At 41.8% G+C, this 22,684-nt stretch overlaps 2 protein-coding genes across 5 annotated transcripts; both read right to left on the bottom strand.

Annotated features, from left to right (window-relative positions):
* Positions 1-439: 439 nt before the first annotated feature.
* Positions 440-8,698, bottom strand: LOC128942321 (serpin B6-like). Of its 3 annotated transcripts, none has more exons than XM_054284710.1 (8): positions 8,570-8,698; positions 6,273-6,385; positions 5,707-5,884; positions 4,691-4,828; positions 4,010-4,127; positions 3,631-3,773; positions 1,883-2,050; positions 440-943 (listed from the first exon to the last, which is right to left on the bottom strand). In XM_054284710.1, the coding sequence occupies exons 3-8, from the start codon at positions 5,872-5,874 to the stop codon at positions 539-541; spliced, it is 1,140 nt and encodes a 379-aa protein (XP_054140685.1). In that variant the 5' UTR covers positions 5,875-5,884; positions 6,273-6,385; positions 8,570-8,698; the 3' UTR covers positions 440-538. The 3 variants fall into 3 exon arrangements, with proteins under 3 accessions (XP_054140685.1, XP_054140686.1, XP_054140687.1); XM_054284711.1 differs by having other exon boundaries at positions 6,292-6,385; XM_054284712.1 differs by having other exon boundaries at positions 6,273-6,382.
* Positions 8,699-9,643: 945 nt separating this feature from the next.
* On the bottom strand, positions 9,644-19,399 carry LOC128942402 (heterochromatin-associated protein MENT-like). 2 transcript variants are annotated; one of them, XM_054284849.1, is made up of 6 exons: positions 19,211-19,399; positions 16,349-16,471; positions 14,279-14,396; positions 13,369-13,511; positions 10,901-11,068; positions 9,644-10,045 (listed from the first exon to the last, which is right to left on the bottom strand). In XM_054284849.1, the coding sequence occupies exons 1-6, from the start codon at positions 19,397-19,399 to the stop codon at positions 9,644-9,646; spliced, it is 1,143 nt and encodes a 380-aa protein (XP_054140824.1). The 2 variants fall into 2 exon arrangements, with proteins under 2 accessions (XP_054140824.1, XP_054140825.1); XM_054284850.1 differs by having other exon boundaries at positions 16,349-16,486; positions 19,232-19,399.
* Positions 19,400-22,684: the final 3,285 nt, after the last annotated feature.

The raw sequence follows: 22,684 nt of genomic DNA, 5'->3' as shown, positions 1-22,684 counted from the left end.
ACTTTCATTCCCACTCTTGCCTAAGTGCAGCTCCAGCTGTTAGCCAAAAGTCCCCATCTATGCAGGATATTCAGCAATACCTGGAACAGGCTGCCAAAAACTCCTTTCAGCTCCAGGCAATGCATCAAGGCACTCAATGCAGGAGACTGGAAGGTAAAAGGCAAGGGCAGCTACAAATGTGCTCCAGCCTTGTCACAAGCAAAGGTAACAATCCCATGGGCTCTCACTGCCTGACTCTGCCTGCTGGACACCACAAGTGAACTCAAGCACAGAAAAAGCACTCACAGAGCAAGCGGGATGGTTCTTGTGTCAGTAAGAACCTGGAGACCTCAGCACACAGGCACAGGAGGGGTTGGACATGGCAAGTGCTCTGTTTGTCTGAGCAGATCTGTTATTCCTACTAAGGCCGAGACAAAGATCATGCAAGACTGTGCAGGCAGAGCTGAAAGAAACAATTAGTGCAGAATGAGCCACCTTGTTCTAGGGAAACATAAATTTATTTGTCTGAAGGCACCTATGCTGCCAAGACATCTCCTCCTTAGGGACAGCAAAATCTGCCACAGAACAAAATGCTGCAAGTTTTGTTGTGCCGGATGAAGAAGAGGAAGGGACGATCAGCAGTAAATTCTGGAACTATCATTGCACAGCGCATCATCATCACTGCTGCTGTGGCAGCAGCTGCTTCAGTGCCTTCTTCATTGACTTCCACAAAGGATTTGTGAACCACTTCAGAGAGCACCAGCTCATTACCAGATGAGATTCCTGAGAAGTCTGCCTTCCCCAAATCAAATGCATCAGGCATTCCCATGCTGCTCAGAAGCGGTTTCAGATCATAATTTTCTTCTAGTTTAAATCGGGGTAAAGACACCCTCACTTTTGTAGAGTCCATCATTTCAGGATTGATCCAATCTATTAGCTTCTCATGTGTAAGTTCTCTTTCCAGCTGAAGAAAAATTTCAAATTTACTTAATTACAATGAGAATTGAATCAGAGTTATACTTGCAAATGAACTGATTATATGATTTGTTTACATATTGCATAAGATGCATCTTTTTTAACCTGGTTAGTGTTTCTCAATCCAAAACTTCAAGTTTTACCTCTCACTAGAGCATACTACCCCTGCCAAGATCATTATCTACTGTTTTTTCTGATAGCTATAATAGGGATCAATCTCCTCCATGTAATGTTTGCTTCTACAGAACATGTTAAATTGTCCATGGATTTTTTTTTTTTAATTTTTACTTATGGGACAGAAAGGCACAGAACAGTTAACAGGAACACAATCTGAACCCAGTTCTTCTATCACTTTACCAAAGGTTCATCCCACAGGTCATTCAGCAGCATCATGAAAACAGTGAGTTCACAAAGGCCCTTTACAGTCAGTCTTAGAGAACTTTATTCATAAACTCCTGGTCCAGAGTTCCAAAGAGCCCAAACTCGTATGCTACCCTCAGCACAAAAGAGATCCTGCCCTTTCCTCTGAGCCTCTTGCCAGCCAGTGAGCCACACACCACCTGCCAGCTGCTCAGCACACAACACCTACAGGACAAGCCACAGCACTTCCAAAGAGCCCACCCAAAATCCCCTCTCCACATTCCATCATCACCACACTGTGCCTTCCCCACAACCACAGCTGACCTCTGCCCCTGAGCAGGGCCAGCTCTGCTTCCAGAGCCTCTGCCTAAGGGAGCAGCACACAGCCTGAGCAGCACTGACATGGCAGGGGCTGTCCCTTTGGGGACAGGGAGGAGAGGGACATTTCTGCTGGCCTGGAGCACCAGGGACACAATTGCTCTGGAATTCAACTGCAGCTCTCTGTGCAATTCAGACTTTCTTCCCTGGAAGGATTCAGCCTCTCTTTGCACTCAGCTCAACTACTTACTCTTTCCAAGCCTGTGGAGCCATCCTGGATTGCATCAGGGAGCAGGATGATCATGCTCAGCTCATTTCCCACATAGGGCAGCTCCAGGATTTTGGTCTGCAAGTCTCCAATGTAGGTCATGTTAAAAGTTGCCTCCTTGAACATCATCTGCACAGGTTTGGTCTCATTCTAGACATCAAGAGATGCCAACAGTTAGTGCTGAGCTTCTCTGCTGCTCTCACACTACAAAGCAGGCAGCAAGTCACTCATGGCCTTTTAGGATTTGACCAAAGGGAACTGATCACACAGCACAGAACACAGACACCACTCTGTTCTTTGTTAATAACTAAAAATCCTGAGATTTCCTTTTTAATTATTAACGTAAAAATGTTTGGGTATATTCCTTTAAGGTAAATTGATGTTCTCACTCTGTTGTTAACTTAAGAACTAGTGACAAGTAGTAAAGTGAGTTAGTAATAAGCAGGGGCATTGTTCTCTGCAATACATGAATAAGTTATTTCAGTATATGTATTGTTAGTCCATGTGGTTCTGTGTGACCATAAAAACGACATAAAATATTTTGAAATGTATCTACTTAATACTACCCAGAAAGAGTATTATTATGAATTCTTAAAAGTCATGAGGATAGTAGTAAGGGGAGAGATTTTATTCTCATTTTCATTTCCTGTTATCTTATTCCATTTCCACATGGAGTATCAGCTACTATTGTTTACATCATTATCTTCCTTCTTCTCAGTTTCATTGCTTTCTCTCTTCCCTTCATGAGATTTTCACATATGCAGCTTTTTGCAATTAAAGTAATGTCCATTGAAATAATGCCCAGAGAGAATATGGCAGAAATTATTTTGCAACAGCAGTGACACATAAAAAGGATCGATAAGCAAAAGGAAAGCCACAAAGCAATAGAAAATCATCCAGTGACTCATAAGAAGTGCCAAAGCCACAGAAATTATTTCACAAGATGTTGGAAATGTTCCTGGGATGTCAAAGTAACTCTGTTAATGAACAGCATGTAAAATAACTAGCTTAATGTTTCAGCTTACACCTTACATTTCCAAATGTTCACGGAGGACAAGGTGTCAGGAACCAAACCTGTCCCTGAAGTTCTTGTACAGAGTATGGGGTGAACAGTAACACTCCCTTATTTAAAAGTGCTAGTAGCACTTAAAAGCCTTCCTGGATTTATTCCACCACTGCACCACGGAGAGACAGTTTCCAGACTGGCAGGAGATCTTCCATTTTCCTCAATGGCCGCTTCAAGCAGGTGAGTTAAGGAAGGCACATTACCAGGTCTTGTTCGTGACTCCTGGAGGCCAACCCAGGGCTGCAAGGAATCCTGAGGGGCAGCCACAGCCTGCCCATGCCAGGGGCCAAGTCCTCCTCAGGAGCACTGATCTACTTCAAAAAACAAGGCTGCAGAGAACACAGGTCTTCAGAGGGAACTTGTTTTCCATTTCACATGGATTGGCTCAGGGGCAGAAAAGTTGCAGGGAAGTTCTGACTGAAGAAGACTTAAATGCACAAGCTTTCACACCGGTCTTTGTGCTACATAAAAGGTTCCAATAATGATGTGAAAGTTCAGAGAAACTCAGCAAAGACGGAATTTGTATGAAAGGGAGGCGACAGAAAGAATCTCACACAGCCTGTCCAAGGCAATCCTGACTAAAAGATTTCATTTCTTCTTAAAGGTGGTCATTTCAGGCTACTGCAGATTAACAGGGTATTGTCAGCATTTTAGCACATCATACCTTATTAATGTGGAATGGTCTCTCTCTGGTACTCTGTTTGTTGAACTGCTCTTCCCAGTTGCCTTTGAAATAGATGGCATTCACCAACACAAGCCTGGTCAGGGAATCCAGAATCCCCTCTGCCAACAGGTTCTGAATTTTACCTTTAAGACACAAAGAAAAAACACACATTAATTAAGAGGCTGAAGTGGATCTAATTATTCTCCAAGATAGTTTCTGGTCTGCAGTTAATAAACAATAGAGAAGAGAATCATGTGCCAGGTACAGCAACAGCTCAGCATTTGAGTTGTTTGAATTCACAATCCTATATCCTGAACTAGCTGTTTACCCACACAATGGGTCCCATTAAACACAACTGAGCCCTGGGAAAAGCACTCACCTTCAGTCCTTTCCTCCACCCAGCTATTGATTTGTTTCCTGGAATCCTCCCAAGCGTGCAGGAAGTCCATCTGTTCCAGGCCAGCATGGTAGGATTTCTGACTGGACTCTATAAATGACTAACAGGGACATTCACAACAGATTTTCAGCAAGAGATTTACTCTCCTTCAGACACAGATGATTCTTGCATTCCCCAAGGAAATCTGCCAGCTTTTCTTCCCGATTTCATTTAGCTTAAACTTCTCACTGACAAGTTCCTTCTAGGATCTATACCACTTCTTTGAACTAGGAATTGTTATTAAATCAAATGGCTTATTCACTGCAGTTTTTTCTTTTCCCTGTATCTATTTTATGCTTCAGGTACATATGATTTTTAAGTTGGTTTATCAGAGTTTTGCGAAAAGATACATCAACCATTTGTCCCACAGCCAAAGAGATGAATGGATCACAGAAACCTCAGGTGTAGACACTGATGGATTTTACCCTGCTTTGCCATATTCAGATCCCATGTTATTTAAAGGAGATTCTCCACCAAATTCAGACTCTGGCAGAATCTATTGCACTCCTGCATCTCAGCACAGAAACATTGGAAATCAAACCCCAAAGCCTGCCTTGACCTCCAGAGGACAGAGGCACTAAGTATATTATCCTAAAACATGCCACAAATTTAATGCCTACTTACTGGAAGAAACTCAAAGGTCTTTTCTCCATAGAGCCGGTTCGCAGTTCTCAGGATGTATTTGGTGTTTGGATCATTAATTTCCGAGAGAAGGGACTGATACCCATTGTGAGCATCCTGGGCATTCTTCAGACAAAGCACCTGCACAAAGACAGCATCTGCAGTGCTTGTACAAGTCATAAATTGGGGAGCAGCAGAGTCAGCAGTCCTGATTTTCCTTCCCTCAAGGCAAGCGCTACAGGATCACAGAAGTGCTCAGTCTGGAAGGGACCTGTGGGGACAATCTGCTACAAAGCCCTGCCCAAGCTGGGACATCCACTGCCCATAGTCCAGGACTGTGTCCAGATGGATTTTGAGTATTTCCAACTATGGCAACAAAAGTTTTTGAGAAACTTTTATTAATAGTAAATATTTTTTAAAAGTACAGGTTTTTACTCATCTCTCACTTTGCAAAAGAGTCCAATAACAGAACCAAAAGACTGATTCTGCACTTAACTTTGTCAGTTCATATGTAAAACACATGACAAATACTATCTGCTACCTAAGCAAGTTTAAGTCAAAAAAGGGTAAGCCATGCTTACAGTTTGACATTCAGGCACTGTGAATTTTATTTGTATGTGTCTGGCTATGTTTTGAAAACATAAGTTGTCTGATATTAAGCCCAAAGAAAGAAGCAGAACATAATATTTTATGGAGCTGTAAATTGATCAAGCTAAATAAAAAAAAAAAAGAAAAACACATAACTCTGAATTACAGATTAAAGATGATGTGTCTCAAAAAAACCACAAAATCCCCACACAACAAAACCCAGGAAACTCTTATTTCATAATGAAGGAATGTCCCCTTTCAAAATCAATGAAAATTGATTGTCCTTATACAAACACCAGAGGAAGAGCTCTGCTCTCTCAGACCACAGTGACAATCACAGTTTAGCACGAGTGCATGTCACAGACTAGAAGACACATCTCTTCCTCATATGATCCCATGAAACGCAATCCACCAAGTGTATTTTGACTTACCTTACTTATTTGTGCTTCAGTGCTACCTCTTGAACCCAGCAAAACCATAGACAAAGCAGAAGAAATACTAAATGGTGAAAAGAACACATTCTGCCCACTTTTCATCTCACACAGCTTTCTTAACAGGTCCACAGCAAAAGTGCTGTTTGCTGCACAGAGGCTTTCCATGCTTCCAAGCCTGGGACATCAAACACAGAACAACAATGATCAAATTTATTTGAATACAAATCAGTTATTTGTTATTTGTATACCTTCTACACTTCCCAACATAAACTAGGCAGCAAAGGCTGGAAAATTATCAGCTCACTGGAGACTGATTTGGTGCCACAAGCACCTGAAAATCCATACTACAGATTTGAATTATTTTACTAATTTAGAGGCTACTCCTAAATTTCCATCCCTTAACTACTCAGTGTGACTTCTTTTGAGGTGATCAGGCACAACGTCTTTTTGTTCAGGACCTCCTGAAAGAACTTTCTCTTGACTTCACACAGAAAATAATTCCCCTTCATTGGACCACCAGAGGCAAAGTTCGACATCAGACCAGCAGAATTACCAACTCTTACCTTCTCTAAGCCTACAGACCTTCAGTGGTACCTGCAGCTTGCTCCTGGGTATGCACGCTGGGTTTTAAACCTGCCAGCCAGGCTTGGAGAAATCAGCAGAATGACTTGGCCTGCTAGATAAAAGGAGGAAAGAAAAAAATTTATGTTGCCAGCATGACAGGTAACTGCAATTTCCTGCTGTATTACAAAGAAAAAAAAAATCAAAGTTCATTTTAGTTCCATTTTATTGCCTGCAACATGGCAACGCACGCAATCATAAACTGTCATACTCTATTCATCTGCTATAGGCAGTGAATCTGAGATTAAACACCACACCTATTAAATGAGCAACAGGTACTAGAACACTGAGTTAACCACAGATAAGTATCATAAATCATCATAAGATAAATGCTGATAGGTTTTACTATCTCTCTTTTCTTTTTCTCATTAGGCAGGGCCTAGTGTTGACATGTTGCTACCATATACAAAACCACCACCCAATTCATACTGCTGATTCATCATCTTAGAGAGTTGAAAAGAGCAAGTTTACACATGCATGCTTTTCAAACCAAGAAAATTCCTTGCTAGCAGCTTTACTATAAACAGTAGAAAATTAATCCCATTTCTCTTCTCCCATAACTTGAAAAGAGTACAACCAAAAAACAAGCATGCTTAGATGGAAACAATCCTCCAATTGTGTCTGAATGGGTAATTTATGCACTGCACAGAATAAAGAAGAGACACATAGCATTCACATTGGTTACAATGTAGACCAGAATTTTCCTACTATCTCAGTATCTGCAGATTGCTAGCAATACGGTTTTTTTAACCTCCGGGTCAAAACACAAAGGAATAGTGACACCAAGAGGCAGAAATTTACATTTCAATTTCTATTTTCTAGAAAGTGTCTGTAGGACTTCCACAAAAGGTAAGAATTTACAGACAAAAGGATGCAACTGACACCATTTGCCTGCCTGAAAATCAGGGGCATTTAAATAATAAATAATATTCATAAATATAATAAATAACATTCAACAGCTTGGACACAATGCTAGGAGTTACATCTGCACAGTCAACTATGCTTTCTCTTCAGCTCAGGAGTAGCAACATAACTACAGTCACCCTTCTCATCTGAGACAATGCACAATTTGGAATCCACAGTTTCAGAGACAATACACAATGACTGCACTTTAAGGAGCAAAAAAACCTCATGCTACAAATACATATTCGTCATGATACAGGTACATATTTGTCAGTCACTTGTAAACTGCTGCAGAGCACGCAGTGCTAAAAGGGTTTGCTGACAGCAACTCATTCCTTACTCTGCCTCTCCCCATGCTCTGCGGGTCAGCACTGAGACACTTGTGCGGAGGTTTTGTGTTCCTAACACTGAATATGAAGCGTATATTCTCAGCAGTCAACACCTATGCTTCAGGACAGTCTTTATGGACCGAAAGGCTGTATGTAAATCAATTAGTAGACAACCACTGCAGGGCCTCGCCATGGGGAAACCACAGCAGGCTGCAGCTCTCCTCCAGCCCGCAACCCCAGAGACACTTCCCACAAAAACTACGATGTGGATCAATGTCCGGCAAACAAGGACACTTCCCCACGGCGAGTCAGCTACATCAGAGGAGTCTCCACCTGACTCTTTCAACTCCAGAGGGAACTCGGGGCAATGAGCACCAGGCCACGTCCATCTCCACGGACAAAGCCCTGTCCGTGCCACAGACACCCCTTTTTCCCATGCACTGAACCAAAGCAGGCTTCCTTATGGGATAAAGCTTCATTTAGGATTTGGAGAGTTGGGAGCGATGTTGAAACACCTGCAGGGCCTTGGCATCGCAGCTCTCCCTGCGACGCAGGGAACGACATGACCCCGCTAGCGCCGGGTTCCTGACCCCCGTGCCTCTGCAGGGGCGGGGAGGGGCAGGGAGGAGCCTGGCACTGTCCCAGCAAGCTGAGGCACAAAAAGCCAAAGGTTTGGCTCTCCCTGGAGCGACGAGTTCCTCTTCCGCCCCCGCCCCGGGCTTGGCCCCGCGGGAGGCGCCTCAACCCCGCGGTGCTCCCGGCGCTCCCACACGAAGCGCTCCAGGCGCACTGCCGCGGCTCCAGCTGGCACTAAGCAGCTGAATTTTGGGAATATCATGAAAGAGGGAAGAAAAAGAAACAAAATAGAAAACACAGTAAAAGCAACGCCATTCAGCTCAACTTCCTAAAAAACCCGCCAAACAAGAAAACCCTAAAAAACACAGGCACAGGCTTCCCCGTAGAGAACCTTCAGGACAACGCAGCAGCAACGCGGCCGCCGCACTCACCCCGCCGGCCGCCGCCTTCCCTGTTCCCGGAAGCGCAGCCGAGCAGAGGGAAGGGACGGGAGCCTGGCCCCTCCCGGGATTTAGCCAGAGGCTGAGGCGCTTCACCCTTGGGCGCCGGGAACAGGAGGCGCCGCAGCCCCTCCCCGAAAAATGGCGGCCCCCGCCTCAGGGTGTCCCGGCAGCCGCCTCTCCCCTCCCCTTTGAGCTCCGCCGGCCACGGCCCGTGTTTGTCCACCTCTGCCTCCCTCTCGTGGCAGAGCTGACAGAAAGCACCCCCGGTCCATGAGGCGCTTACTGAGTAATTACTCATTCCTGAAGCTGCGATCGCTTTCAGCCAAATTGATCTGTAGCCAGACACCGTGCGGGTTTAACCCTTCCTCGCATTCCTGAGGGTTTGAGTGAGGCAAATAGCCCTAAGAGAAGTGTAATTTTTTAAATTTTTTTTTTATTTTATTTTATTACAAGGAATCGGTGGAGCAATACAGGGTTATTGGGGGCTGATGAAGACTTGCAGCTGAGATGTGGAAGGAAAGCAAGGGGATGGCCACAGGGTGAAGGTTGGGAGGATCTGCCTCCAATGTTAACTCCAGGGCTTAGTCTAGGGCTAAAAAGCAGGAGCTGGGTCTGATTGCTGCAGGCTGGGGGTACATACTAGGACCACATCAGGATAAGTGGCCCTCATAATTAGGGTAAGGAGAAAGACTCTGGCAAAATATATTTGTGCAGTGAGTGTGAGAGATATATTGAGATATATTTATACAGTGCTATGGGTGGGAGAGATAGAAATGCCATGGTGGTATAAAGTGATAAGGACAGAGCTACCCATGATGGCCTGATCCAAATGATGGCCAGGATTGCTCTGGGGGCATCTGCCAATCCATGGCACTGCCGTGGTTGTCCCTTCAGCTTAGGAAGGAGACATTGGAGAAGCTGTGCCTCAGGCACCAGAGTGTGTGATCTAATGGGGAAGCGGTTCAAGTCCTGCTCCCCTGGTTGCAGAGAGCCTCAGGTTTGGGGTTTGCCTCTGTGCTAGCAAGCAAGCATCTCCTGCTCTGCAGGGCAAGGACTCACCGACTAGGGTGAGCAAAACCTGCCAAAGAAGAGGATGGTTTGTGATTTGTTGTGTCTGATAAAGAAGATAAAAGGGTGGTCCGCTTTGAAAGTCATTGTTGGGATTCTTGATCTCATCATCAAGACACCTGTGGCAGCTGCTGCCTCCGTACCTTCTTCATTGACCTCCACAAAAGCTTTGTGAATAACTTCTGAGATGAAAAGATCCTTCTTCACTGACATTCCTGTGAAATCAGCCTGACCTGGGTTAAAAGCATTTCGTATCCCCATGCTGCTCAGAGGGGATTTAAGGTCATAATTTTCTTCCAGCTTCAACTTGGGCAGGTATAGATCCACTTCAGCTTTCATCATATTGTCTGATTTGGTCCATTCAGACAGTTTCTCATATGTCAGCTCTCTTTCCACCTGCAATGAGTTGAGGAAGAAAGCAATTCGAATGTGAAGGACAGAGATAAGACATGCACAGACCAGTGTCTTATTGCTCATCGAGAACATGTAAAGCAAGACCCAGCTACCAGCAGTGACTACAGATGGAATGTGCATCATATTTAGAGGGCATGATCTGACGAAGTGCTGAGTGACTTATACTCCTGTTTATTTTCTTAAAGGGGAGGCCTCAGAGTAGTTTATAATTTTTTCCTCTGGTGTGAAGAACATTGCTTTTTTTCAATGTATTACTTATAACAATAATAATTGGTGCTTGATGTGTGTGTATATGGATATATTTTCTCTTAGTAGTGATAAATAAATGGGATACATGGGAACTGAGGTACAAATAAAAGTATTTGCCCTGCTCTGTTTAGAATCTGAAACTGATCCTGGTGTAGTCATGAATTGCCGTGGGCACCTTCTGGGTCAGGGTAGTCAGCACTTAGTTTGAGAAACCCCACCACAAACCATCAGCTGGAAATCCAGACTGAAAATAACATAAAAATTCATTAATACAGGCCTCAGGAGAAGATAACTCTAGGGCATGATGATTCAGAGGTGATCCTTGCTTTCTTTATGCTATACTGGTGATAGGAAAGAGGATACAAAATAGTCTAAGACTGTTGTGTGGACATAGGTTTTAGATGTACTATGTTTGCAAAGTTACCGCATGTCCTGAATTCTAAGCTGAAAATTATGGTGTTACAGTTTCTGAAACAAACACATCAGAACTATTCTACTGTGATTTTGTAGCTTGTTCTTCCTCACTCTTTTCATCTGTTTCTGTTACTGTTTCATAGTGTATATGATGCAACAGTAGGTCAGCTTTACCAGCTCCAGGCCAGTAGTGTTATCATTGATGTCATCTGGAAGGAGAAGGAACATGCTGAGTTCATTTTCCACATATGGCAGCTCAATGATTCTGAATTTCATGGTGGTTTCATGGAGTATGGAAAATTTATCTTTCAAAAACATCATGTGTACAGGTTTAGTCTTGGTCTGGAAAAAAATCAGATATAACAATTACTTACACATTAAAAGGATGATAAAAATTACTTGCTTCTTTGAACTGAAAACAAGTACAAGATTCAGCAGCATCTGAATACCAGAACCCTTTTCTTTGGACAGGGTCCCATACACCCTCTTTTCAAAGTCTTTGAGATCTTTATAAAAATTAGTATAACCATACAAGCTAAATACCTATTAATTGAATCCCATGTAACGAATTTCTAAATTTAAAATAAAGATTAGGCTTTGATAATTAAGTAACACTCTGCAGGCCTTGGTACTCACCCTGTGAATTAAACCCTTTCTGGCACAGATATATTCGGTTTGCATGGTAGTGGGGAAGCTTCTGTGAAGAGACCTCAGAAGATGCCTCTGTCAGGCAGAGCCAGTTTCAGCTGGCTCCAGGACCCACCTGCTACTGTCCAAATCTGAGCCAGTCAGTGACATTGGTAGTGCCTCTGTGATTACACGTTAAAGAAAGGCTAAAATCTGCTGCACAAAAGCAGCTGGGAGAGCTGAGAGAGATGATGTGGGAGAAACTGCCCTGAAGACCCCTAGGTCAGTGAGGAAGGAGGGGGAGAAGGTGTTCCAGGCTCTGGAGCTGAGATTCCCCTGCAGCCCATGGCGAAGACAATGGTGGTGCAAATATCCACCCTGCAACCCCTGGAGATCCCATGCTGGAGCAAGCTCCTGGCAGGACCCATCATGCTGTGGAGAGCAGCCCTTTTCTGGCATCACTTTTGACTCTGCAGTGGACTCACACTGGAGCAGTTCTTGCAAAACTGCAGACCATGGGAAGGACCTACATTGAATGTGAAGGACTTTGAAAAGATAGGACCCTGTGGGGGGATAGAATGTAAGAAAATAAAGATAGTGCAGAGGGTAGTCTCATACCTGAGGAGTTGCAGCTGTACTAATCACCAAAGATTAGGAACAGGCCTGCCCTTAGCAGGCCACAGCTGTGTCCAATAATGATGAGTGCTACAGAAGAGTGGGGTAGCTGGGTGAGGAGGGAGTTGGAGTTTGTTCGCTGTGCTGTGAAGAAGAAGGACTCAGTGCTGCAAGGAGCTGCCCATGAGCAATCACTGAGAAGGTATAGGACTTTTGCAATAACAACAGGACCCCACACTTGAGCAGAGGAAAAGTATGAGGAGGAAGGAGCTGTGGAGGCAATGTACAATGAACTGACTATAACATTAGCCCGTTCCCAGTCTCCTGCACTGCTTTGGGGCCCAGGTGAGTTGTAAGTAAAGCTGAGCCTGGGAGGAAGGGTGGGTGGGGGAGGCACTTTATGCTTGGTTTACTTCACTAACTTACTTTGAGAATTGGCAGCAAATTAATTTCTTGAAGTTGAACTTGTTCCTGCCTGTTATGGTAATTGGTAAATTCTCTCCCTGTTCTTTCCCTGACCCATGCATGACCTTTTCATCCTATTTTTTTCCCCCTATCCTGTTGACAAGGGGCAGTGATAGGGAGTCTCAGTGGGCATCTGGTAGCTGGCCAAGGTCACCCACCACAACCATCTGCTGTGACAGATCCTAAAACTGCACACGTAGTGTAGTAGGTTTCAAGTACACAGTCACATCAATTGTTTCACACTGCCTGGCATACAAAAGGTATTTGCACCCTTAATCTATGTCAAACAAAATTTTTGTTTCCATTGACAAATAGTTTTGCTTGCTTTTGACACAGTCCAAAAATATGTGTGCAGTCAGCTACTGGGAATTGTCAGTGCATGATCATTTAAAAACTGTTAGCTCAATGAATAGATCATCTGAATAGATCACCCTCACACACTCAGCTAAAATGACAAACACCATGAAAATTCCCTGTGAGGTTTGGTGCAATACCTAGGGCATGTGTGGGAAGAACAGCTGGATTAGATCCCATGATCTCAGAGTCCCAAGAGCAGAAGTGAGCCCTAGGTGTGCAAACATTGCTCTCCAAAGCAACCTGCTTCCGTTTGGAAATGGCACTTAGAGAAATTTCTTCTTGTCCTCAAGCTACTTTTCTTAACTTACTTTGCTTAGCTTACTTTTTAAAAAAATTAACTTTAACTGTTCCCAAGTGTTTTGATACTGAGGAGTTATAAATTGAAAATCCGGTTTTCATGGATATGCATAAACAAGACAACACTGAGTTCTTTTCACAGTTGGTATTCTCCCTGAATTTATAGCACTTTGTCAGCTATATGTAATGTTGCAGTGGCATATGAAATACAGGGGAAGTATTTTCTCCTCAGTGATAGATATATTGACATAGGACAACAGGCATATCGACAAGGAATTTACCTTGCTTATTCTGAAGGGCATCTCAGAAGTATTTTTCTCCAGAAATTTCTTCTCCCACTTTCCTTTGAAATAAATGGCATTTACTAAGACCAGCACAGTGCGAGAATGGAGTGATCCTGCAGGCAGCAGACTCTGTATTTTTCCTTCAAAATTGGACAAAGAGACTGTTATTCCAGTGTGACTGCACAACTTGCCAATTTTAATTGTTCCTTGTCTGTACCTACCTCTCTTTCAAAAATGTTTGCATTTGGGAGGATTTTTTATATGTATTTATCTTGTACATATGCTAAAAATGATCTTTTGAAGTATCTCTGTATCCTTTGTCCAGAGAAGTTGTGGCTGCCTCATCCCTGGAAGTGTTCAAGGCCAGGTTGGATGGGACTTTGAGCAACCGGGTCTAGTGGAAGATGTCCCTGTCCATGGCAGGGGGGTTGGAATGAGATGATCCTTAAGGTCCCTACCAACCTAAACCATTCTATGAATTCTCTGGGATATTTTTTTTTATTATATTTGTTGGAGTTTTGGAAGTAAATGGCATTTGGAAGTGGGTAAAGCAGAATAGCTTGGATGTTCTGTGAAGTTGGTTGCAAGCAGCTGAAGAATGCAGAAGTACAACCCTCACTAATCATTGTGTAGCCACACAGTATGTACCTGTGCATGCTTTTGAACAATGATTCAGAGGAGGCTACAGCATAAAGAATTCAGGGAAGGACCTTGTAAGGAGCAGCAGTTAGGCTGGAGAGAGACATTCTTCAGACTATTCAGATGTACTTTGCTCATCACCTCCCTGCCCTGAGTTTCCACCTTCTATGGATTCTTGGCTGCAAGAGCAATAAATGTGGAAAGTATAAAATACAAAACATTTGAAAGTTAGACAAGGAAAAAAAAAAGCCATCAGAGTGATACTTACTCTCAGTTTTATTTTCTACCCATGAATTGATCTGTGCTCTGACTTGTTCTGCAGCTCTCTTAAAGTTTACAGCTTGTGGCTTTGCATTGTAATAGCTTGTAAGGAGTTGTAAGAACTTCTGAAAGATAGGATTAAAGAATGTGTGGTTATTTAGTTAAACTTGAGTTATAAAAATATTAGTTACAATCAGTTTAACAGATTATACATAATGCTAATACATAATTTAAGAAAACTTGGTTTACCTGCAGTAACCTTTATAATAAGGCCTGATACATTCTATTCTAAATATTAAGTAAGGACTGATCAAACTTCAGTCTCAAGGAAACTGATACTTCAAATTTTTGTGTTTGAAATCAAAGGTGGAAATTTTTAGTTTTGAAATATCCATGAAACCTTTACTTTTTTTTTTTTAATTTCTCAAAATGACATTTTAATATAATTTAAATACTTTTTTTCCCCTGATTTATGAAGTAGTGTTCACTACAAGATGGAAGAATAGTCTCATATAAAGTTAAACAAACGCTTTTATTTTGCTTCAAAGATGGGGAACCTGCCAAAAATTTATGAGGACAATAAAAGGAATGTTTTGGTAGAATAAAGTCATGACAGAAAAGCAGAATTAATGTCTCCATTGCTGTCTGCTGTGAAATCATTAATGGAGATTCCCAGCAGGAAATTCCCTTGATTCCCTGTAAAGCAAATGCACATGAGATTATGGAGAAAATGAGCAATACACATTCAGAAAGACAAATTGCTGATTACTCAGGAAACCAAACAAACGCCAAAATCAAAGAACAGTAATCTCATTTAAAACCCCTTTCCAGGGACCTGGAAGATGATTAATACAACATCAGTCTGGAAAAGATTTCAGAGATAAAGATAATTACAAACTCATGAGTCGGTGTGGGGCAAATGAGTAGAATAGGCGTAGTGGGTGTATGCGTTCATGTGACTTATTGGAGACGTGTCAACAACATTTTGTAATAGGAAATCAAAAATCACAGATATGTTGGACTTTTCTGAAGGTGTTAGGGAGCATATAGGTAAAAGGACTGAGCTGTTACAGTCTTTTTGGATTACCAAAATGCATTTTGTAGGGCTTGTCACCAAAGGCTGAGCATCCATTGGACTACAGAGATACGTCTTATTTGTTTAAAAGACTAGAAACCAAGAGTAGGAGGAAAAACCATTCACAATGAAGGGTTATTACTGCTGGAGTGCCACAAGGATATGTGTACTGGCATCTGTGTTACAGTATTTTTTTCTATAAAACCAAAGTTTAGATGTTTACATTAAAATACATATAATAACATATTTATAGGTGATCCAGTAAAGTGTAAGATACAGGAAGTGATTGTTATGGTTTAGGAATGAGATATTGAAGCTGTAATGGACAGGTGCATGAAAAAAAACTGCCTAATCATGGGCAAAGATGCAAATGAAAATTTAGGAACTATGAAGGAAAGAGTAGACAACAAAAGAGAAATTTCTATAATGGCCCTTGATAATACTATAGTGTGTCTGCTGTCTGAGTTTGCAATGCAGCCGTAGCCTCCCCAGTCTCAGAAATGCTACAGTATAAAAAATACAGACATTGGGGATGAGGGTGACCAGAGATGTGGAGAAATGTCCTTCAGAATAGAGATGAACCAACAGCGATGCCAACAGGCAGCAAGCTCAGAAAGCACAGGGGCTTCCTGCAGTGTTTAGCCTAGCTGTGGAAATCCTGGTGCTGAGGGCTGAAATAGATTCAAAAGACAAGTGTGCAAAATCCTGAAACAACAGCTCATCAGGGTCACTGAAGTAGACATGCCCTCTGGCTCAAGAAGTCCCTGAGCTGCAGATCAGGTGGTGGCCACAGCAGATTCTGGAGAAGAATCACTACAGAGTTTTCTCATGCACTTGCCAAACTATTGCCCACTGCTGAAAACAGGTGGACTGCTTGCCTGTCCAAGACTAGCCCTCTGTGGCTGTCCTCATGCCCAGTGTTATAATTTCGATTTTTTCATCATCTCTATTGATAATTACTCTTAATGTCAGCATATTCCCATATAAAGATGTTCAACTCACAGGCAGTAATGGGTAGGTCTTTTCCTCGTACAGTCGGTTGGCACTCTTCAGCAAGTAAGTGCTTTTACGTTTGTTGATGTCAGACAGGAGCTTTTTGAAGCCAGAATGGATGTTTTCTGCTCCCTCATGCTCAGGATCCTTGGAAAGAGACACCAATTGATATGGGTTTTTAATTTTTTTTTTGTCTGATGCACCTGCTTTATTTAAATTGTTCATGTTCTTTTAATTAAAAAGGAGTTTCAGGGAATGAAACTTTTTTGAGAATGTAGTATGTTTGCAGCACTGTGTATAGCTAGATAAATGGGATTCTACCTGCAGGGCAATGATTTATTTCTGCAGTGCTTTGTAGGCATTTGGGGACATTATATGATGGTACACCAAGGAGGCTGAATCTCCTCATGTTTGTCATTTTCAGGCCTGATTTTCAGTTTCACAAAGATCCATCAATGCAGCTTGGCAGCCTTTGAGAAGGTGTTCTACCGACACAGAAACTAATGTCAGGGCATGGACTTGCCAACTATTCAAATTTTCCTGTTTCACATGGGTGTTTTCTGTTGCTATTTGGATTTTGGAGAGAGCTTGTTCTGGATGTCAGTGTTGGTGGTTTTAGGGAGGATGAGGTTGCTTGCCAGCTGTTTCCAGCTGTTGCTTTGCAAATGGAGGAATGAGCTGCTACCTGCCAGCTGCTCCCCACCAGCTGCCTGGATGCAGTGTCCCCTCCCAAGTCCTGTATGGTGCCCTGCACATGAGACACTGAGAGTCTCTGCCACTGACTCAGGGTGACTTGTCTGTCATTCCTTGCTGTGGTCTTTTCTCACTCATGCTGAGATGTGGGCTGCCAGGAAGCACACCTGGGAAAGAATTTAGTAGCTAGAGGACACAGGATAGCAGAGGCTGGTTTTTTTTTTTTCAATGGGATGGGAACAGAACAAAGAGGCAATAGGGGGAAATATCTGAAGAAAAAGATTAGACAGACTTTGGTACAATTTATGAAGTCAGTGAGTTGCTAAAATGAATGTGAGTGCAGTGATTAATCTTGAAGAACCATCTCACACCATTAAGGGAGAGAATGATATAATCCCCTTGCCCTTTTTATTTGAAGTTAATCTAATTTAATTTTTTTCAGCTTTCTTTTAGTTTCTATGCTGAAAAAACTATGGCTTGATTGAGTTTAATGCATTTCATTGATTAGGGAGTTAATTTGTTGAAAAAGATCTGGGCCATTTCTCCTGCTGGCAAGTCTCTGGGGAGCTGATGAGGAAGGGTGAGTCAACAGACATTACCTTAAAGGGGAATTTTGTCTGCCTGATGTGTCTGTGCATACAAAAGGAGGAAGGGACTTTATTGGGTAGGGCTGGAGACAGATGAGAAGGCAGTGGTTGTTTATCACTGCAGAAAAAATATCCCAACCAACCTGAAGGGGATAAGAAATGGAATTGTCCAAAGCATATTAGGACCAATGTTTTTTTGACATTTCTACAGCCCAGCTAACACCAAGTGAGACAGTATTATGGCCAATCAAAATGCTGTTAGTGTTTCAGTTCTGCTTTTGAAAGACTGAATTAATAAGTTTTACCACCATATTACTTCCTTGTTCACTTTTTCTGTATGTAGTTCTTACTGAACCGAGACAGTAAATAATAGACTGAAAACAAGCAGATGTTAAAAGCCTAAAAGCAGTGGTTGCATTGGACTTATCCCATTCTCAGAGATTTTTATCTCAGAATATTTTGTTGCAATAAATACCATCTTTCTTTTCTTTGGTCTTGCAGGAGAAGGCCTTGTTGTCTCAGATGAACCTTCTTCTCTTGCAGTCTGGTTAAAATGAAGAACCTGTGATGATGATGATAAATGTTCATAAAGGCAGCTTGTTTGAGATTAACATGCCCAAAGGTTGTAAATATCTTTGTTTTCTATGGTAATCCACCAGCCATGCCCAATGATAGTCTGTTGAAGTTATAGAGGACAATTATGTGTAATTGAGGGCATTGATTAAATCTCTGTAACTGTATCATTACTAGATAGATTTTGGCCACATGGACTCCTTAATAATGGATCAGTGTTGTGACTGGAACAGGCTCCCCAGGGAGGTCGCCACAGCACCAAACCTGGCAGAGTTCAAGAAGTGTTTGGTCAACACTCTCAGGCACATGGTGTGACTCCTGTGCAGGGCCACGAGTTGAACTCAATGATCCTCGTGGGTGATTTACAACTCAGTATATTCTATGGCTCTCTGATATTTTCATTGCTCACAAATCTCCATTATTCATTGAAGAATTACTATATTTATGCACTAACTATGTCACAAGCAAAAATTTCTGCCTCTCCTGTGCAGCCAAACACATGTTCAGGCGAGTTTGCTTTACTGTCTGCAGTATGAGAAAGCAGATATACTCCTGCCAGAACCAGCTGAGATCTAGAAGCAGTGATATTTTGCACAAGAGATTATCTCCACATTTCCTTTCTCTAGCATATCATAGTGCCATATAATTTTTTTTAATAAAGGTGTGTCCTCATTACTTTTTGGGCACTATGTTAGTTTAATTATTCTGTTCATAAAGCAGTTAAAATGGAACAGAGAGCTCCGAGCAAGACCAAGAGTAGCCTCTGAATGTCAATAACTGCTCCTTGGCAGATCACTTGCAATGCTCTGTGAACTGTAAGTGTAAGCTAAATGTAGGGTAGGTGCAGAGCAGAGATCATGGAAATAAAGTGGAAGTGAGCTTCCATAATGTTGGTACAGAAAATATCCCTACTCATGCTGTCAGCATTGCAGATCCTGGTCCTCCCATGTTGTTCCTTGCTGTTCTCTATAGGCAGAATAACAGTGCAGTTTATGTAGGAACCCGCTGAAGGTGGTACATGGCTAATTTCAGAGCTTACCTCAGCCATCTGGCTTGCAGTGTCACCTTTTGCACCCAGGTGGACCATGGCAAGAGCAGTTGCAATACTCCAAGGAGAAAAGAAAATGTTTTGGCCTTTGGAAGTTTCATTCAGCTTTTTGTAAAGGTCCAGAGTGAAGCTGTTGGTTGACACTGAGAGAGATTCCATTGGTACACCTGAGACAAACAAGTGTCAGAGAGGGGTGGTGACTGCTCCTTCATTTGTTTTAAAAAATACAAAGCTGCCAGTATTGCATTTGCCAGTATTTTAAAAAATACAAAGCAGTCAAGTGGGAGACTGCCTGCACCTCTCAAAAACAGTGTGAAGGTATCCCTGGGTAAAATACTGCACAGAGACCAAGTACAGTCAGCTAGCAGGTTTCTTTCTAAGACCTGTACTATTTTTTCCTTCCTCATCGCTTTCAGTGTCTTTGCCAGATTTGTTTGGTTTTCATCAGTTGAATGCAATTTAAGCTAGAAATGTTATCAGAGTTTAGACTTGTTTCAAAAACTTATTTGCTCTTTCCCTTATTTTCATAGAGTTATTATTTGATTCTGAGAGACTGAAAAAGAATAATTTCTCACTGTGCTACTTTGGGCTTTTTTTCTATTTGTTTAAACTTCCTGTTCAGTTATTTTCTGCTGAAAAAAAGCTGAATTCAGGTGATTCACTACAGATATATCCTGAAGGCTACTAGAGAGATACAGATTATTTTATGTTCTTGGTGTAGATAAACCCATATTTGGAAGCTGTGTCTGGATTTGCTAATTTATGTTTTTCAAGAAAATTCTTTTATCTTACATGCAACCCCAAATAGTTCCTCTTTTAACCAACAACAAATTTTCTTTGGTTTCCTGCTGGTTTATCCAGCATATTTTCTATCCCTCTTCTGCTTCTTTTCTTAGCTATGTTTTTGCAGGACAAAACCAAAGAAAACAAATAACCACAACCCCAGGATTAAATTGATTTTTCATGCACGGTTCTGGAATAAACCTGTGCATCCTATTAGCATTTTTTGATCCATCTAATACTTTGATAAATATTGGGATAAACTCAGATGTTTCCGTTGTCTTCATCAGAATAAAAACTAATAAAACATTTGGTGAAGTCAGTGTAAGATGGCATCAAGTAAAATTTAAGCATTAGATCAACAAGAGCAGCTGGGCATTTAAATCCATATTCACCCACAACTTGTGTGGTTAAATCAAAACCTGCAGTCTTCAAAGCAGGCTGCTTCCATGAAGTGTCTGAGATGCCTGGAGTCTCCGAGGTCCTCAGGTTCTGTTTGTAAAGCTTCCTTAGAGCTCTACAACAGCTTTGAAGCATTCCCAGGAGTGCTTCAGAGGGGAATGCCATGCAGCCTAGCTCACACATAAGCATTTTTAGGTCCTTCACATATCCTACTGCTGTTCCTGGAGATGCTGGTTCTCCCTGGTGATTAAGGCACCCTTCCTACAGGTCAGGAAATTTTCTGCCCTCCCCAGGCTCTGAAGGTTTTGCCCAACCCTGATTTGCATTCTGCCCACTCTGCCTCAGCAGAGAGCTTTCCTAAGGGCTACTCTTCATAGTGAAAAAATAAACACTCCCTCCCCCTAAATGAATTTTGTGCCATCATTTAACTACGCAGTTCCAAAGAATTTAAAGTGAATTTTTAAGACTTCCAAATAAAAGCTAGTTATTTTGATAGGAATGTCTAATTACCTGAAATCCTGAGAGAAAAGAGTTAAGATCTGTCTTCATCAGGGTCTGTGGTGGTCTGTGGGGCAATGAGTCCTTTTGGAAGTGTAGAAATATTTGCACCTCCCTTTTCTATCTACATCCTCTTCTGGTATTAAATGCGCACGTTCCCTCATTTATTCCTAGTTCTCCTCTCTATCACTTGCTTTCAGAACTTAGAGACCTCCTCAACTCAAGGTCACTGCTAGTACATGTATATCCTGGAACATGAAGGCCAGCATTCCAGTTCCCTTCAGGTGTCCTCCACAACCTTGGAGTTTGGCCTGCAAAAAAAAGTAGGAATTGCAGAAAATAATTCAAATAATTCAACCACTCTGCATTGCCAACAGATATGGTGAAATGATTTTACAGCTTCCTTTTCTCTATACTCTACCAGCAGGAGAAATTAATATTAACTGATCTCAAAGCTATGGCTAAAAGGAAATATTGAAATAGACTGTTAATGTCATTGATCCTCTTAAAATTTGAGGGGAAGCATCTAAATACTTGTAGACCTCAGGTCACATAAAGCCCTTATTTTCCCTTATTTTGTATATTTTGTACGAGGATATTTTGCTTTTTTTTTTTTTTTAAGAAAACGCATTGCAAAGGAAGTTCAGATGGTATTTATGCAGTCACCTAAAATAAGTGATGAAATAAGAGTGAGTTCTGGGCTCGTTTGAACTGGTAGATGTTGTTTTGAAAGACTTCTGGTCCTAGCAAAGTCAGTGAAGGTGCTTTAAATACCTACAGGCCCTGCATTGTACTGAGCTTTTTATCCCTCTGTGGTGGACTTAGGGAGTTTGAATCATCCACCAAAAGCTGAAAAGCTACTTGGAAGCTCTGCTTGTAATGATTCCTTTTACTGAAACTGTCATATAAGAGCAGGGATCAAAAACAGGAGAATGTGTAAAACTGGATATCAGCAAAGATGTAATGTAAGATGTAATCAAATGTTTTACTTTAAACCAGTGTAATTCTGATCTTAATCTTTGTAACTCAGATTAAATTGTATTGATGAATTTCAATTGTGATCGTGATCTGTCTTTTCTGCTACATTCAACCTTGGTAAAGAACAGCCTCTGCCCTCCAGTATGGCTCATGCAGAGTAAACAAATTACCTGCATGCTGACAACCTGTATGGAAAAAGCATCAGTATGAAGTTCATCTTTTGAACAAGGATTATATTTCAGTCCTTCTGTACACTTAAAATCTGACTATTACATATGCCATGCAAGGTTTCTAGAGAGATATGTGTGCCTTGCTTTCTTCATACCTTTTGTTTTTAAGTGCAGTTTTTGTGCCTTGCATGTTCATCTTATTTTCTTGCTTCAGAAATGTATTGCTGTATTTACTTATGAGCTTAAGAAATGTTTCTGCTTGTATCTTAATATGCTGTTGCTTGTTTTTTAGATAAATTCATAGAAGAAAAACCCCCAAGCAGTTAGTGGTACTACAAGCTCCAAAGATTGGCCAAAAATACAGGAAGATGAAGAAAGGGTTCTCCAACTGTGTAGACACACTTTGTGGTATGCACCAGCTGCTGCAAGATCCTGTTTGGTAAGAGACATCGGAGTTACAGAAGGAAACACCTTAGCCAAGTAAGTGCTCTTGGTTTTGCAGTGCCAAATGTAAACAGTGAGAACAAGTCATGAATTGATGCAGACAGAATGGTAAAAAAAAGGTTTCTCTGCATCACAATGCCTGACCTCCAAGTGGACTGACCTTTGACAAATG

The sequence above is a fragment of the Melozone crissalis genome, unplaced genomic scaffold (assembly GCF_028551555.1).
Source record: "Melozone crissalis strain CALT ecotype California unplaced genomic scaffold, PUWL_Pcris_2 ptg000042l_1, whole genome shotgun sequence".
NCBI lineage: Eukaryota > Metazoa > Chordata > Aves > Passeriformes > Passerellidae > Melozone > Melozone crissalis.
Note: the sequence above shows the minus strand (reverse complement) of the source record. Positions and strands in the feature narration are given on the sequence as shown.

Bases quoted from the DNA above. Each gene is read 5' to 3' on its own strand.
- LOC128942402 (XM_054284849.1), bottom strand. From the start codon at position 19,399: ATGGAATCTCTCTCAGTGTCAACCAACAGCTTCACTCTGGACCTTTAC. The intron at 16,472-19,210 runs GTACCACCTTCA...CCTGAGCATGAG, and splicing joins TAAGCTCTGAAATTAGCCAT to GGAGCAGAAAACATCCATTC. The intron at 11,069-13,368 runs GTAAATTCCTTG...ATTTTTTTCCAG, and splicing joins TGCCCTTCAGAATAAGCAAG to ACCAAGACTAAACCTGTACA.
- LOC128942321 (XM_054284710.1), bottom strand. From the start codon at position 5,874: ATGGAAAGCCTCTGTGCAGCAAACAGCACTTTTGCTGTGGACCTGTTA. The intron at 4,128-4,690 runs GTAAGTAGGCAT...TGTCCCTGTTAG, and splicing joins AGACCTTTGAGTTTCTTCCA to TCATTTATAGAGTCCAGTCA. The intron at 3,774-4,009 runs GTGAGTGCTTTT...TGTGTCTTAAAG, and splicing joins GGTGGAGGAAAGGACTGAAG to GTAAAATTCAGAACCTGTTG.